This window comes from Euleptes europaea, chromosome 5 (assembly GCF_029931775.1).
Source record: "Euleptes europaea isolate rEulEur1 chromosome 5, rEulEur1.hap1, whole genome shotgun sequence".
Lineage (NCBI taxonomy): Eukaryota > Metazoa > Chordata > Lepidosauria > Squamata > Sphaerodactylidae > Euleptes > Euleptes europaea.
In genome coordinates, this window is record NC_079316.1 from 56,272,104 (window position 1) to 56,288,488 (window position 16,385).

The window sequence follows — 16,385 nt, forward strand, 5'->3', positions numbered from 1 at the left end:
CTCGGACTCCTCCACAACATCTCCAGGAATTTCCCAACCTGGAGCTGGTAACCCTAGTCGGCCTGGCCCCAATGTGTCCTCCATCAAAGGCTAAAATAGGCCTGGAGAGGCCCCTGCCTTTTACTCACAGAACCAAGCCTTGGAACACTGTGGTTGCTTAGCAACAGCCACTGAGGGAACCCTTGCTTAAAGCTACAGATACTTCTTTTATCATTTTTGGTTTTTTAAACCACCTTTTCACATATCTCATAAGGTGACTATGCAATAGGAATGCATTTTTAACCCTTGGGAAATAGGACAGAAAAAGCAACTTTTAAAAAGTATTTTTATTTTTTAAAAATGCAACTGTTTCTCAAACATTTACAGAGTTTGAATGCTCTTTGTATATTGAACTTTATGTTCTCATAAACAAGAAAATGACAATTGCAAGATATTCATCATATCCTGTTTGTATTCACTAGAACCATTGCTTGAGCTAAATAAAAGATAGGAACCTTTTACCATGGATCATCATGACAATGGCCGTAAGCCAGAGTGGCACTTTAATGGCCCTTAAGGCCTTGCAGGCATCCCCTGAGCCACTTATGATGTTTTCTATTTTCAGGGGGTGCATTAGCAAAGGAATCACTAATGCCATATTAAATACAACTTTGAAACTCCTCTGAGTATCAGAAGTAGCTTGTGGTGTATTAGGGGAGCATGTGGAGAAATGCTTGATCAAAGCCCCACAGAGACTATGGAATTAGCCTGCAACCCAAAAACCACTGCAATTAAGTAGTATTTCTACTTAGCCAGCTATCTGTATGGGAGAAAATTCAGGACAGTATTGGTAAGGGGTTTGGTAAGGAAGATGATAGGTTGCCATTATTTGGGTCCTTAATAAATGTCGATTTCCCATTAGCTAATGGCAAGTTATTTACCCTTGGTAATGAAATATCAAGACTAGATCTTAAAGCCCAGCCACAGTTGTTATAGTATATCAATCTGACAACTTTCAGATACACATAATCGATTCAGGATTTAAAGTTTTAACACCTCCATCAAAGTAAAAATTTGTGAGGCTCACAGGTTCCATTTATCAACAGCTGAAACCTATAGAGTCTTGTTCACAACTGGCTTTGTAAAAGAAATAATTTAGTTATCTGCAGATTGCTGTGCTTTTACTGTGGCCTAAATTAGGAAGATTATCAGTGTGTCATCACTGCAGGTTTGTCAAAAGCAATTGATCATACTTGACCACCACCCAACTGCTGCCATGATGCATGTACATTTTGTGGTTATGGAAACCACAGCATGCAAATTTGCCTATGTGAATGTGTGCTCTAATTGCCTTGTTGGAAACTTCATGACAATGGCCCAGGTCTGTAGCCCATATTCCCCTAAGTACATATCAGTCCATGCCAATAGGAGTGGCATATGCCCTTCAAAGACAGACAGCACTTTATAAAGTGAGTTCTGACCTTGTAAATAAGCAAAAATGGGCAGCGTCCCAGATAAAACTACTTGCTTTGACAGGGAATGACTGCACTCCCTATAAGAGAGTAAGCCACATACCCAGTGCTTACTGCCCCATAGCACACATTTGACTGTGCCTGCTTGCCCCTTTAATTGGGAAGCTGTATATTAAAATGGATTTTTTAAAAACTTAATGCGATAGAAATTACCACAACAAACATTTTCTTTTTAAATGTGATTCTAGCAAAAAATGCTTAAATACTAACAAGCCTCAAAGTCCTTCACATTTTTGCAATGCAATTACCAATTGGTATTAAATGGGGAATCATACGCTTCTTACTGCCTTGTATTGGAGTATAGTCACATCTCATGTTTTAATCTAGATTGTTGGTCATTTTGGATGTACATTGAACACACGAACCTGATTTTTAGTTTCCTCTGAAGAATTTTCATTTGGAGAAATGAGGTGTGGGTATATCCTGAAGGCTACATTCAAATGCAATGCTATAAAAACTTCAGGCTTAGATACTGGTTGTACTTAGACCCAGTTCTAAACCATCACAAATCTACAGGCATTAACAAAGAAACACGTTTTTTTCATGTCTGGATTTTAGACATCAGTGAAATAAAACCATGAATATCATTTTTCAAACGCCAAGTCTTAGAGGAAAATAGATAACTGGAAGTCACTAGAAATTAAGGCTTTGTCTCCACTGGGAGCAAAAAAAATCAACCAAGAACAATTTAGGAAGTCTGTACATTAAGCCACATTCTTAAGTTAGACTCCAATGCTTCTCCTTTTCCTTCGTCCATATACTTGATCACCTAAGAAAAGGAGAAGATGAAGAAAATATTGTTTTATTAAAACTCAACAAGGTGAAACTATTGTTGCCAGGAATAAGTGCATTTTTTGTAAAGAAATGGAAAGCCTATGTATGCCATTGGCATGGTTCAGGTACAGTGACAAATTGTGGCCTGAGGTTATATGATGTTATGTGCACAAACACACACACCTTCCCCTTGTGTGCTGCAGCCTAATTAGGTTTGGACACTTTTTTCAGAAAACAAGTTTGTTGTTGCTGAATCAATTGTTGTTGCATGCTCCCCTACAAACTAGTGTGTAGAATCTTGGTTTGTAAAGAAGAGAGCAAAGGATAGTTTATGGTTTGGGCATAACTCTAAATTCCTGTTTGCCCTCTAATTGGATTGTTAGTCTGTGGGGGAAGGTGAAGAATCATGAGGTTCCCTCAGACATGTCCAAATTATGTCTAAATCATGTCATTTACACATGTGACAGTCTGCATGTTTCCTATGTGGAAGCAATGTACATGCAGGGATTTTATACCATTCAACACACCCCGTACTCTGGCCTAAGGAATGTAGCTGAGACTGCTTCTTTTTCTATTTTGTCTTGACAAATAATATGAAGGGTCTCCTTGTGAAAGACAGGAAAGGCTAACAGCACAGGACATGTAGACATTAGGAAAACCAGCTCTCTTATGTTGTTGCGGGGGTACTATGCTTCCCTGTCTTAAACTATATAAAGCATTCCCCTATTTTAGAAATGACAAATACCTTTCTCGCCTTTTTCACCCTTTGGTCCTCTTGGGCCTTGGCGGCCTGGTGGCCCCATTGGTCCAGTATCACCTGCAAAAGCAAAGAAGATAATTTTATCATGATTGCCTAGCCAGTAACTTGAAATTGCTTGTTACAAGGAATAACACAGCTGCCTGAGGAACATGCCTTTGTCCAACAAAGGGTTGGTCCAAATAATTTTTCTATCTCAAACACCTTCATGTCCTGATTTAAAAGAAAGGAGTGCGCTCAAGGATTCCTTCTGACATCTGAAGAAAGTTGTGGGCAATTCTCAGATTACACACCATTTAATGGCACTCCTAAAACTACTGCAATCTCACTTAACAGCTTGAGGAGTTCGTGCCAATTGGACCAGCCCCGGGAGGATGGGTGTATATATATAAACCAGGCCGCAAGTTCTTTGAATGTTATCAATCCATAAGAATCCAGTTTTACCTATTTTCTTCAAAAGATTAAACCCCCAACCTCCACTTTATGGTATGCCACATCAACCTTTTAAGGTTTCCATTCACTTTGGGTCAAGAGGGGAGGACTGTTGGATATCCATCTCTGTGTCTTGCATTCTCTAATCTTGGCAGGCATGACAACAAAATTCTTACCTTTGGGTCCCGGGAATCCCACCTCTCCTTTCTGTCCAGGTGGGCCTGGAATAGTTCCATAAGCTACAGAAAACAAACAAAATAGCATGTCATAGAATCATAGAATTGGAAGGTACCCCCAGGGTCATCTAGTCCAACCCCCTGCACAGTGCAGGAAATTCACAGTTAGTGACCCCTACTCCATGCCCAGAAGATGGCCAAGATGCCTTCCTTCTCATGAACTGCCTAAGGTCATAGAATCAGCATTGCTGACAGATAGCCATCTAGCCTCTGCTTAAAAACCTCCAGGGAAGGAGAGCTTACCACCTCCCAAGGAAGCCTATTCCACTGAGGAACCGCTCTAACTGTTAGGAAATTATTCCTAATGTCTAGACAGAAACTCTTTTGATTTAATTTCATCCCGTTGGTTCTGGCCAACCTTCTGGGGCAACAGAAAACAACTCAGCACCATCCTCTGTATGATAACCATCTTCAAGTACTTGAAGGGCTGTCATATCACCTCTCAGTCTTCTCCTCTTCGGCTAAACATACCCAGCTCCTTCAACCTTTCCTTTTAGGACTTGGTCTCCAGACCCCTCATCATCTTTGTTGCCTTCCTCTGGAAATATTCCAGCTTGTCTACATCCTTCTTAGATTGCGGTGCCCAAAACTGAACACAATACTCTAGGTGAGGCCTAACCAGAGCAGAGGAAAGCAATACCATCACTTTGCATGATCTGGACACTATATTTCTGTTGATTCAGCCCAAGATCGCATTTGCCTTTTTGTCTATGAGATCTACTACTTACTGCAACTATTATAATGTTGTAACTTCAAACAGGGGTCCTGGCCAACACCCCTGTGATCAGTCCCGTTCTCTAGGTCCTTTAAAGCGAAGCTTCTTAAACTGTGGGTCACGACCCCCACTGAATGTTGGGGTCGCGAAAAATTTGGCAACAGTAAATGGTAAAATTATATGTATACCAAAAAATAGTTTTAAAATAAATTTCTTTATGATTTATTATCAGTAAATGATTGGTATACCTATTTTATATACCAATATACCCGGGGTCGCGTAAAATTTCTTGGGTGAAAAGGGGTCACGAGTGGGAAAAGTTTAAGAAGCCCTGCTTGAAACAAGGTCATTTAGCTCAGCAAACTAAGAAGGTCCAGGACCCAGGTGGAACCATTTCAAAGAATGAACAGGCATCTAAGCAACTGCATCAGCCTCTTTGTTGGTTTATTCACAGCTAGGCTACTTTCCTCCTAACAAAAGCACAGCTGCAGTAGTGTCCTATAGTAAATGACAATCAGGATACCACTTACTTCTGAAGAAATCCATAAGGTCTTCAGTGACGTTTCCGTAGGATGCAAACACTCTGCTGATGCCAGGAGGCCCTGGAGGCCCAGGTGGTCCTTGTGTAGTGTAAGTCATCAAGTCCTGGAAGAGCCCTCTGTCTGGAACATTCAAACACAAGTATGAATGAAGCACCAAAAACACAAGAGCGGATTATTCCCCCCCCCCCCATCTGAAAGGAAGATTCAGTCCTGATTCTTTAGAATGCTTGCTCTACAACTGGGAATTTTTCATTTTCTAAAGGGTCAGTATAGAAAGTCTTTCTTCTTAGCAACTGCAGTTTTCTCTTGTAAGTACAAGTTCAAAGCATCCACAACATTCTCGACGAAGATACAATTCACAGATGATATGTTGCGCTAAGCTTGGACACTAACTCGCAGCTAAATCTTACGTAATGTTTGCTTCAAAAAGTTACCTCATAAATGCCAATCTATTTGGGCACATAAATACGGAAAAGTTACAACAGACTGGGCTGTCAACAACAACAAAATTGCAGCAACAATCCCAGTTTCAAGAATCTAGGCTCCTCCACCTGAGCTTTTCCCCAGAAAAGCGAACAATGTATCCCAGTGTAGCCATATATCGCTCAACTACATGTTAGGATTTCTTCCATTTTGACATTAAATGGCCTTTTTCTGGTGAGAATTTAACTGCCGGGATTACTTCACCTAGGGAAAACTAACAGGTACCTGTATTTTTTTCCCCAAGTGGGGTAATAAGCAGCTTAGTAACGGCTTTTTCTGGTGAGAAACATTGGAGGGAAGGAAATGTTCTCCTTGTTAAAGCAGTCCTGAAGCTAAATTTGCAAAATTACATTTAAAATAAATGCAGAAGAAATCATAACATAATTGAGCCCTTTATATAGACCCAAGAGTGTGTATTGCAAATATTCAACTAGAAGGTTGAATGTTGCACTATCATTGGGCTATAGCAGTCTTTTACAATTGGATGATCCCATGAACAAGCCAGTCCAGTTGAAAATTATTGCTATATCCAGCAATGTGTGGATACAGCCTGTCTCTGAAGCTTTGTGGAATGCTGGTGCTGATAATGCTAGGACATACCAACTACAGGACCACTCCTCTATAGCCCTATATAGTACTATACAATACAAGGTCAATTGTGCTCTGACTCCCTTTTCAGGTAGTGCAACATTACTCTGCAGGCCAAGGTCTGTTTCTTGTTTGGTCTATGACTGGCCTATAAGTTTAGTCCAATTGTTGAAACTCAAGAACCATAGCTCTTCATGTTAAGTTCCAGTGGCACTCAATTACATTTTCCTATTTTACTAAGCATGTAGTCCAATCCTGAGAGAATCTGCCACTATGTGCAGGATTTAGCTTTCAGCAGTTTTTGGCAAACACTTTAAAATATGTTTGATGTGGACTACTAAAAGCTGAATACTAGACATGGGTAAGAGCCTAGTTAATGCCCACACTACAGGCAACAATTCAAAATATGCAAAATTTCCAAGCACTTCTTCTACATATAATCTATCATTCTGAGCCTTATGAGAATTTGTTGCAGTCTTTATTTGCATTGACTTTGTTTGCATTGACTTCAACTGAAACACAACTTTGTTGTTGTTCAAGCTCCATGTCCCAAATCAGTCCACCATTGCCAGAGATTGTGAAGGCTGATTAAAGAATAAGATGATTATCAAGCCCATACAACAAGCTTATCAAAAACAGAATTGTCAGTCACTTCTCCATTATCTTCAGTCATTTCTCTATACCATCAAAGTCTCAACATTTTTTCCAGAAACAACCTGTAGAGTTTTTAATGAAATAGGTAACATAGGGAGGTTTTAGAGTGTGGTTATTATTTAGATATTTATTTTTTAATTGAAAGTATAGCTATCCACCCTGAGCATTTTTAGACAGCATAAGAATAAACTTTACTTACTCTGTATGTTTTCATACACTCGAACTGCCAACTCATTGTAATCCAATGGTCCACCAAATGATCCACTATAGGATCCTCCTGCCCCTGTTGATCTCATTTGTGATCCACCTGCACTCAGTGATTCACCATAAGATCCGCCTGCTCCAAGTGCATCACCATAAGATCCGCCTGCTCCAAGTGCACCACCATACGATCCGCCTGCTCCAAGTGCACCATAAGATTCGCCTGCTCCATTACTTCCCACTGAACCACCGTATTCCCCTGTGGCACCATAGGATACGTCTGAACTCATGGACCTGCCGTATGATCTTTCTGAATTTAGAGACCCTCTGTAATATCCAGACATAGTGCTTCCATCTCCATTCGGTCCGGGTGGCCCTGGTGGCCCAGGAGGACCTCTGATAAAACCACGTATGTCATCACCTACAACAAAAAGTAGGCATTAATAGCATTGCACTAATCATGAATGACTCTGGTGACAGAGATGGGTTGCTCTGTAGGAGTGTGGACAGTCATGATGGATGGAATATAGGGATGGATGGAATATAGGTAAAGATCGGCAGTAATTTTCCACTGAAGCTGGAATGGATCAGCAGTGCTAACTGCTAAGGGTTGGCCATAGCGTACTCATCGAGGTTGTGTCCTGTTCCAACTTGGGTGTTGTGGGTTACTTAGAAACAATGTACAATGGTTTACAATGACCCATATGACTTAGTAATTTTCACTTCAGTCTCTGATCCCAGAGCTCAGTGGTAGAGTATATACTTTGCATGCAGAAGGTCCCAGGTTCAGTCCCCAACATCTACACTTGAAAACAGATTTCAAGTAGCAACACCAGAAAATAGCTCTCTGCCTTAGAAAGCTGCTATCAGAGTACACAGTAACAGGCTAGATGACCAATTGTCTTAATATCTTCTAGAGGTACTGCAGAAGACACAAACCCTACAGGTTGCATACATACTTGTGAAAATCTGCACCAACATGCAGAGCTTCAGAAGTAAAATATTTAGCTGGGGTCCAATTTACATGATACAAAGCCCTTGTGGCCATTATGTATGTGCACTAGGAGCTCTGTGCAGGGATGTAAAGGTCTGTATTCCAGTCACAACAGCGCATGCTGGAGAAGGGGCTTTATCCCCCACCCCTCCCAACCATTTTCACATATTGAAATAGCCCCAAGGAACTACTGTTTGCTCTGATAGGGAACTTGCATGTAGCCTTTGGTACAAGTAAGTTTCCCAACAGAGTAAACAGCAGCTCCCAGAGCCATTGCAGTTTGTGAAAATGGTGCAAGGGGGAAGGCCAAAACCCCTTTTCCACGTATGCTGCTGTTGTGATTGGAATACAGCCCCCGCAAACCTAGAAAGCATGGAATATGTGTGATACAAAATCCTTATCTTGGTCATGAGGGCTATCATGTGAATTGACCCTGGGGACATCTAGGAAGAGGAGGATGTTTGGCTTGCTCTTGGCTCCCCACCCCCGTCTCCTCCCATTTATTACAGTCAACCAAGACAAGCAGGCTGCATATGTACGTATCTGTCTAGCACATCTTTATCCTTCCTCCAAGAAGCTCAGGGTAGCATACATGGTTCTCCCTCCTGCATTTTATACTCACAAAAGTACTGTAAAATAGGCTGAGAGTGACTGGCCAAAGGTCACTCAGTGAGCCTCAGAGCAGAGTGGGGATTTGAACTTGGGTCTCTTAGGTCCTAGTCTGATACTCTAATCATTACATTACCCTTGCTCTTAACTACTGAGGTCTTCCAGAACAGTAGTTCCCAACCTTTTTGGTATGGTGACCCTCAAACACATATTTACTTGCTATGGTGACCCATCTGGTGCCAGCCTGAGTTGTTTTTGGCACCAGGGGCAAACTGCCTCATGTCGCCCATCTAGTCCAGCACTGCATTTTCTACAGCGGCCAAACAGATATTGCTGAGAAAACCACAAAGGGTGCAGCTCCCTCAAGCAATCAGCATTCCATTTCCCCCTCTTCCAGCTACTACTGTACCCTACTCCTTGCAAAAGGAGATGGAAAGCAAGAATGTGAGATGTTGACAAGGAGAATGAGGGGAAAAAAAGAATGGTATAAAGGGCAGGAGCAGCCTTCAGTGAGGGCTGGCTCACGACCCCCTTTCATATGCTACACAACCCACTTTGGGGTCCCAATCTACAGGTTGGGAAAACGGTTCCAGAAGATTGGCAATGCAAGGAAGCGTGGAATAACTTCCCAGGATTCTCCTTGGAGGCAAACAGCAAACTAATAGGGATTTACTTTTTTTTAAGGGGTCTGTTATGTACATTGTTGCACAAAACCAAGCAGGTTTTGTGCAACCAACATCATCCCACACAGTTTATTATGAATGTAACCATGTAGGCCCCATAGCAAAAGAAATTCAGGATCATGTGCAAGATACTCTTCATAGAAGAGTCAGTTTTTGGAAATACTTTGTTGCAGGGGTCATTCTTAAGAGGTGGGGGTACCCTCAGTTCTTCTGGCTCCCTCCTCTTAAGAAGCAAAAATTAAAGAAAAGATCTCTTCCATAAATGTGACTTCCAAAGGAAAGAAAACGTATGAGTCCTCCTTAAAATAAAACCATAGTGAACACTTTCAGTTTTTCAGGGGACTAGGTTAACAGCTGGAATATGTATTTCTCAGATGCTACAAAACAGTATGAGATCATCCTTAGGCAGAGAGCCAGGATGAGGCGCAGACTTGGCATTTTAGGAAAAGCAACAGCTGGCTATAGCAAAGGAAATGAAAAGGGACTTACTAGTAAGGTATTGGATCAATTCACTCCTGAACTCGTCGGTCCAAATCTTGTTACCATAGGACTCAAGGCCAGTTCCTGAAAAGCCTGGGGGGCCTGGGGGGCCCGGTGGCCCAGGGGGTCCAGGAAGCGTGGAGTACCCTGCATCTGAGAGCAAAAAGAATAAACTGTTTTAGTTAAACCATTAACTTTTAGGAGAAGGGCTATAGATAGAGCGGGTTGCATCCTTAGCATATCCAGCTAAGTGATCTTGGGTAGCAGGCACTGATAAAGGCCTTGGAGAGCTGCTACCAGCCAGAGCAGACAACACTGAACTAGATGGACCAATGGTCTGTTCTAGTGTAAAGACAGCCATATGTTCAACCTTCAGCAAGGATCTCTCAAGGACAGTTTTAATTGAAATGTAGCCTACTGCACTCTGTTAATAGCTACAATTCTTTCTTAATATGATTTCCCTGGAATTTTAAGATAGTGTATTATTTTTGTACTTGCAAAATGGTTGGACAGATAAAACCAAAATTATAAGACGATGCTCCTTCATATGCTCCAAGATGGGATTACCGTATATACCCATGTATAAACCGACCCGCATATAAGCCGAGGTGCCTAATTTCTCCCCAAAAATGGGGAAAAATTAGGCACCCGCGTATAAGCCGAGGGTCGGCTTATAACCCCTCCCCCCCCCCGCAGGCTTACCTGACAGGGCTCCCGGCGAAGGCGGTGGTGGCGGCGGCGGGCCCCCCGCAGGAGGCTTCCAGGGCGGGGGGAGCCAGGCGCGCTCGGCAGCCGGCTTCCCCTGGCCCTTCCAGGGCGGGGGGAGCCAGGCGCGCCTGGCGGCGGCGGCCGCACGGCCTTCTAGAGGCCGCAGCCAGCTTCCCCTGGCCCTTCCAGGGTGGGGGGAGCCAGGCGCGCCCGGTGGCGGTGGCCGCGCAGCCTTGCAGCGGCCGCAGCCGGCTTCCCTTGGCCCTTCCAGGGCGGGGGGAGCCAGGCGCGGCCGGCGGCGGCGGCCACGCAGCCTTGCAGCGGCCGCAGCCACCTTCCCCTGGCCCTTCCAGGGCGGGGGGAGCCAGGCGTGCCCGGCGGCGGCGGCCGCGTGGCCTTCTAGAGGCCGCAGCCGGCTTCCCCTGGCCCTTCCAGGGCGGGGGGAGCCAGGTGTGTTTGGCGGCGGCGGCCGCAAGGCCTTGCAGCGGCCGCAGCCGGCTTCCCTTGGCCCTTCCAGGGCGGGGGGAGCCAGGCGCGCCCGGCGGCGGCGGCCGCGCGGCCTTGCAGCGGCTGCAGGAGGCCCTCACAGGGCGCTCCTGGCAGGGAGAAGCTGCATGGGCCAGGCAACGGTGGCGGCGGCGATGGCGGCGGCGGTAAGTTGCTCCCTCCCTTCTCCCTCCTCCCTGCTCCCTCCTCCCCCCTCCCCTCCCCTACCGTATTGACCCGCGTATAAGCCGAGGCCGGCTTTTTCAGCCCTTTTTTTGGGCTGAAAAACTCGGCTTATACGCGAGTATATACGGTAGGCCACTGATGGTTTCATTGGCCCAGCCATATTTTGGACAATTGATACATCATGCTACATTGCTCCTGCCTTCCTTTCCCATCTGGATGCCACCATGTTGGGGAACACTGGTTTGTCGTGTAAGGAACATCACGTGGCTAAATGTCCTTATTCTGTCCTATGCAGATTTCCCCCCTGTGATGGCTCAGGCTTCTACCTGACACATTAAATAATAAGGCATACGGCAGACTCTATTACACCTTACTTTGCAAGTATGTGAAGATATCCGCTGCAGTGAGGCTGGAAAGAGAGCTGCCTGGAAGTCCTGGTGGGCCTGGGGGACCACGTGGCCCTACAATGCCATTGAATTCTGAGGCTGAAAGAGCAAAAGAAATGAATGAGCGCTTGAAACTCTTGCCACTTTCCTCTATGCCAGCTAGGCAAAGCACTTGTGTCCCTGCCCATGACCCCTAATCTCCCTGGCAGAATCACCATTCTTTACACAAAAGGCTCGGTCGGTAATTTTTGTTTATGGATGTGAAGATTGGGCGAATGAAAGAAGCTGCAATAAATAATACGATCAACCTTGCATCCCTGGGAGTAAACTATGGCTGTTTGTAGGTGGCTAAAAGCAATTATAAGGCATAAATAACCTTTGAAAGCAGAGATATAGCTTCCCCCTGGGCAGGGATTCCACTGTCCATCCTGAATACAACCACCCAGTTTAATCGCTAGCCATCTGCTTCCAATGAGTGAGGTGAACCTGAATTAAATGGAGACCTAAATATATGCATCTATACTGGGGTGGGAGAGAAGGGAAGAATGAGACAATGAACCATCAGTTCTTGCTGGCAGCCCCAGTGTGAGACATCCTCCTCTTATGTTTGCTTGTCCATATGTTTGACCCACCAAGCTAGCTCGAGAGGATTGCAAGGCATACCTTGGAGCAAAGCTAAGATTTCTCCATAAGATGCTCCAGGCAGACCAGGAGGCCCTGCAGGGCCAGGAAGCCCAATGCCAATTCCTGAACCTAGAATATTAACAAATGAAAGGGTGTAAGAGAACTGGAAAAGGAAATGTTTTATAGATTTGAATAAGAAACATGGAAACAAAGGTTATATGCTGCCCATAATTCAGAGTGTGGGATCACATTCTAGCCAGAATGTTAACATAGAGGAACTGCTTCAAGTCCTTAAATTCTCCTTGCAACAGGTGTATTTGACTCTTTGCTTGACCTTGAGGCAAACTCTGGTCTTCTCTGTGAGAATTATTTCTTCACATCTTTGCTTTATGTAAAAAATTGAACCACATGACAAAAAGACAAATATCCTTTATGAATTTTTAGCCAGTGAAAGCCAGGTCTGCCATTTTTTATGGCATATTTTGTTTGGTTACTTCCAAGCTGTGGGCCAAGATGTTCCACTAACTACTCTAATTCATAGCCTCATTCTGGGAATATATTCCAATTAGTGAACTGAAGTAGTAAATGTGATAGAAGAAGCTTGTTGAGAGCATCTTTGTAAAATGAATGGCAGACTGGCCATTCAACTTACATGGAAAGTTCCTGGTGGGTTGTTGCCCAGGGGGCCACTGGCAACCATCCATGAAGTCCATTTTCAAAGCAGTCTTGCAGCACCTTGGCCACTTGCAAAATTTAATTTATGAGTGACTCTTTACGTTATCATGAGCCCCAACCCAAAACTGATGGGCAAATGTTCTATGGATCGCATACAAGGCCCATTTTATTTTGACAAATACTGTGAACTAATAAGTCAAGTACCTCTGTAATTTATGGATTATTCTGTGTGGATGGAAATAAAGAATTGACTTATCACTGCCCATCTCATTTCACAACATGTCATATGGTTCTTAAGTAGAAACACCCTTCTAATGCAGTAAAGGTGGGAAATAAATACTTAGGCTTAGATCTCATGAACTGCCAGAAAAATGTGCTTATGGTCCAGGATTTTCCTCATCCTCCTCTCCCCTAGAACCATTTCCAACCCTGGGGAAATTTATTCCTGGGATCAAATGGCTAGTGCAGGTTTGATGATTGCAGTGGAGAGGGGGAGAGGAACAAGATAATCCTTCCTGCCTCATACATGAGTAGAGCTTTGCTCATGAAAGAAAAAGGAGCAATTTTGCCCCTTCCCCTCCCCATTGCAGGCACCAACCCATATGGCTTGTGAATCCCTCCATCCCAGGAATAAAGTTTCCTGGTATTGAAAAAGGTTCCTGGTAGTGGGGAGGGCAGGGAAGATCCTATGATTCTCGTACTCACAGATAGCAGAATACAACCCTTAGAATGTTTCACATTGCTGCAGTACAACATCACAACCGTGGATTTATGCTGATTCTGTAAGCCAATTTTCAGCATAACAATTTTCAGCCAGAGCCAGATACAGAAAAACGGTGTCAAGTGAAAACACTGGATAGCATCAGATAAGTGAAGTATAATCATGGCATGAGTGAAAGCCCCTTAAATTTCAGCATCCTGAGAATTTCTGCACCAAAGAGTCAGTTATACCAATGCAACTGTACACACAATATCAGGTAGTAAACTTTTATGATAGAATGGATGGATAGCATAGCAAGACTGATCAAGCCACCCACAGAATGCTAGCAGGGATGTTTGCATAAATCACAGAATAATAGCTATGCATATTTACAGGGATGAGTTCTAAAAGGAGTTCTTACTAGTCATGTAGTTGACTACCCGTCTGGTTAATTCATCATAGTCCAGCGACACAGATAAGCCATCTCCTCCCACTCCAGGTGGCCCAGGGGGGCCTGGAGGTCCAATTAATAGTTGACGAACATCCTGTCCTTAAAAATATAAGGAAAATCAAACTTTCACTTGTCTTATTTTCTGCTTTGAAGCAAAATTAATTAGCAGAAACAGGAGGCTTTTCTAAAATGCAAGGATCTAGTTTTAACTCAACCAATCAACTCTTCATATGCTTTTACATGCACTTAACTTCTAGAAAGGTTCGCCCAAGCTTGCAATTTACATTGGCCAACATGTTGGCACCAAGAAAATTAATTCAGAGAGAATCTCCATTGCATCAAGCAGCTTCTTCCTATCTGAGAATACTGGAATAAGAAATTGTGAACCACTTTCTAGAAGCCAGCCCATAGTCAGAAATTTTATGATGATGGGCATAAGGGTACATGGGACAAGGCCATTGTACGATAGTGGAAACCAGCAAAAACTTAAATATAAGTAGTCAACTCTGCATGAAATTACTTAGTGTAAATTATTACAGTAAGCAATTTCATGCAGAGTTGACTACTTATATTTAAGTTTTTGCTATAATATAGTAAAACATTATTACAATATAATGAGATATAAGTGCCAAGTGTTCCCAAGTGGCAAGTATGCTTATGCAGGAAAAATGAACCATGTGCCATGGGCATACCAATTTATAATCAAACTGTGACATGTGCACATTGCTAGGTAAATATAGATAGCCATGGGTATAACCCAGCAACTGGAGCAAATTATTTCTAAAATTGCCCGCTGTCATTGGCTGGTAGATGCAGTGTCGGGAAAGTGAAGGTAATCAAAACTGCTTCCCATGGCTGTCAGTCATCCTAGCACCTCCACCTTCACTGACCAGACCACTGGAAGGTGGGGCCAGGCATCCTTCGAACTTAGAAATACTCTAGCAAACAACTCTGCTTAACTCTATTCATATAAATACGCGTTTTCCTTGTAGCACTTTAAGCATAAAGAATCTTGCATGATGCGAAACCCTTGCAGTCTTTGAGCTATCCACTTACTCTGTAGCATGGAAAGGAGATCATCATAAACTGTTGTTGATGAAGATGAATGGGAAGATGTCCAAGAGACGCCCAAAGCTAGAGGAAGAGAAATACTCAGAGACATGAAACACAAGGGCACAATGAAAAAGAAGATGGGCAGGGCCATTTCAAACAAAAAAATGATGCAAGGTGCTGAAAGTGTTTAGGTCCAGAATTCTGCTCCAGCATGGTGGAAGAATATCACAGTAGTACCATGGGTTTGTGAGTTGATTAATATCTTGCCTATAACACTGAAAATGTCTGCTCTGTAAACGTAGTCTTTTATGCATGGCTGTTTCATTCGCTGTCACCCCTCTGACGACTTCAGGTGTTTGTGTGGATTATGCATGCCGTTTCTGACCATCAGAGGTTGCCTCACTTTCCCCCTGTGTTTCCCCGCATTTTGTCCATGTTTCAGGGACCTGTTTTATCCCACATTTGAAAATGTGGTCAAAACGCGGGTAAATGCAGGGGTAGAGCGAGGTGGCCTCTGATGGTTGGAAATGGCATGCATAATCAACACAAAGATCCAAAGTTGTCAGAGGGTGACAGCAAGTGAAACAGCCATGCACAAAAGACCAAAGTGATGGGCCAGGGTGTACAACTATGTAAGATTAATGGTTCAATCCAACAGTATGATTCCCCAGTGGACAGCATTGGCACATGTCTTCCATTCAGTACCCTATGGTCATTTACTAGAAACTTGTGCTTCTAAGGCCTTTAATACATTTGACCACTGAATCTGAAAAGGTCATAATCCAGCAAAGGAAGTTGTTAGCCAGGTTCCATTGTAATCAGCAGAACTGAAGTTCACCATTAAATTATTAAGACTGCAATGTTATTCACATTTCCTTAGGACAGAATCTCATGAATTCCGGGGGACTTCTGAGTAAACCTTCATAGCATCAGGCTTTTATTTCAATGGGATTTAGTCTTAATATTATTAGATTGGGTCTAACTTATGTTGGCCTGTTTTTGCCAAACCTTAGCCACATGGAATGGTTCCAAAGAAATTGTGAGGTATTCTTCTACAGAGTATTTAGAGGTTTTCATACAAAAAGCAACATTTTCATATTGAACATGTGCTCTAACTTTTTTTTAAAGAAAGGACAGCCCACAATTAATTGCAAAGCAGTACAAAAAGTGGATTTCAGGAGAATAGGGGAATATGGCAGAGAAGGAAACCCTATTGGAGTCTGGTACCACATCAAAGGACCACTACAGAGAAGGTTCACTAACACCAAAAGCCTATGTCTGATACAGAGCCTATGTCTAGTACATCTTCTGGAAATGTTAAGATGTTGCTAATGGCCCAAGTCTCAAATGAAAGGTCACAAGATCATGACACAACCAGAAGCAAAAGCTGTTCTCAAGAAAGTGACATTTCTCCAAACTGAAGAAGAAACAATACATTCTGTTTTCTCTTATGTTGT

The 16,385-nt window shown here is 43.2% G+C and overlaps 1 protein-coding gene across 1 annotated transcript in view; it reads right to left on the minus strand.

The window, feature by feature from the left end:
- Window positions 1-2,199: 2,199 nt before the first annotated feature.
- The window catches only part of COL17A1 (collagen type XVII alpha 1 chain), a 73,884-nt gene continuing 59,698 nt past the window's right edge, over window positions 2,200-16,385 (minus strand). Inside the window, exons 45-54 of the mRNA XM_056850448.1 lie at window positions 14,932-15,009; window positions 13,846-13,974; window positions 12,089-12,178; window positions 11,414-11,524; window positions 9,669-9,812; window positions 6,892-7,314; window positions 4,956-5,087; window positions 3,651-3,713; window positions 3,031-3,102; window positions 2,200-2,280 (exon numbers count right to left, since the gene is read on the minus strand). Coding sequence (XP_056706426.1) covers window positions 2,234-2,280; window positions 3,031-3,102; window positions 3,651-3,713; window positions 4,956-5,087; window positions 6,892-7,314; window positions 9,669-9,812; window positions 11,414-11,524; window positions 12,089-12,178; window positions 13,846-13,974; window positions 14,932-15,009 — 1,289 coding nt within the window. The 3' untranslated portion in view covers window positions 2,200-2,233. The remainder of the gene's footprint in view (window positions 2,281-3,030; window positions 3,103-3,650; window positions 3,714-4,955; window positions 5,088-6,891; window positions 7,315-9,668; window positions 9,813-11,413; window positions 11,525-12,088; window positions 12,179-13,845; window positions 13,975-14,931; window positions 15,010-16,385) is intronic.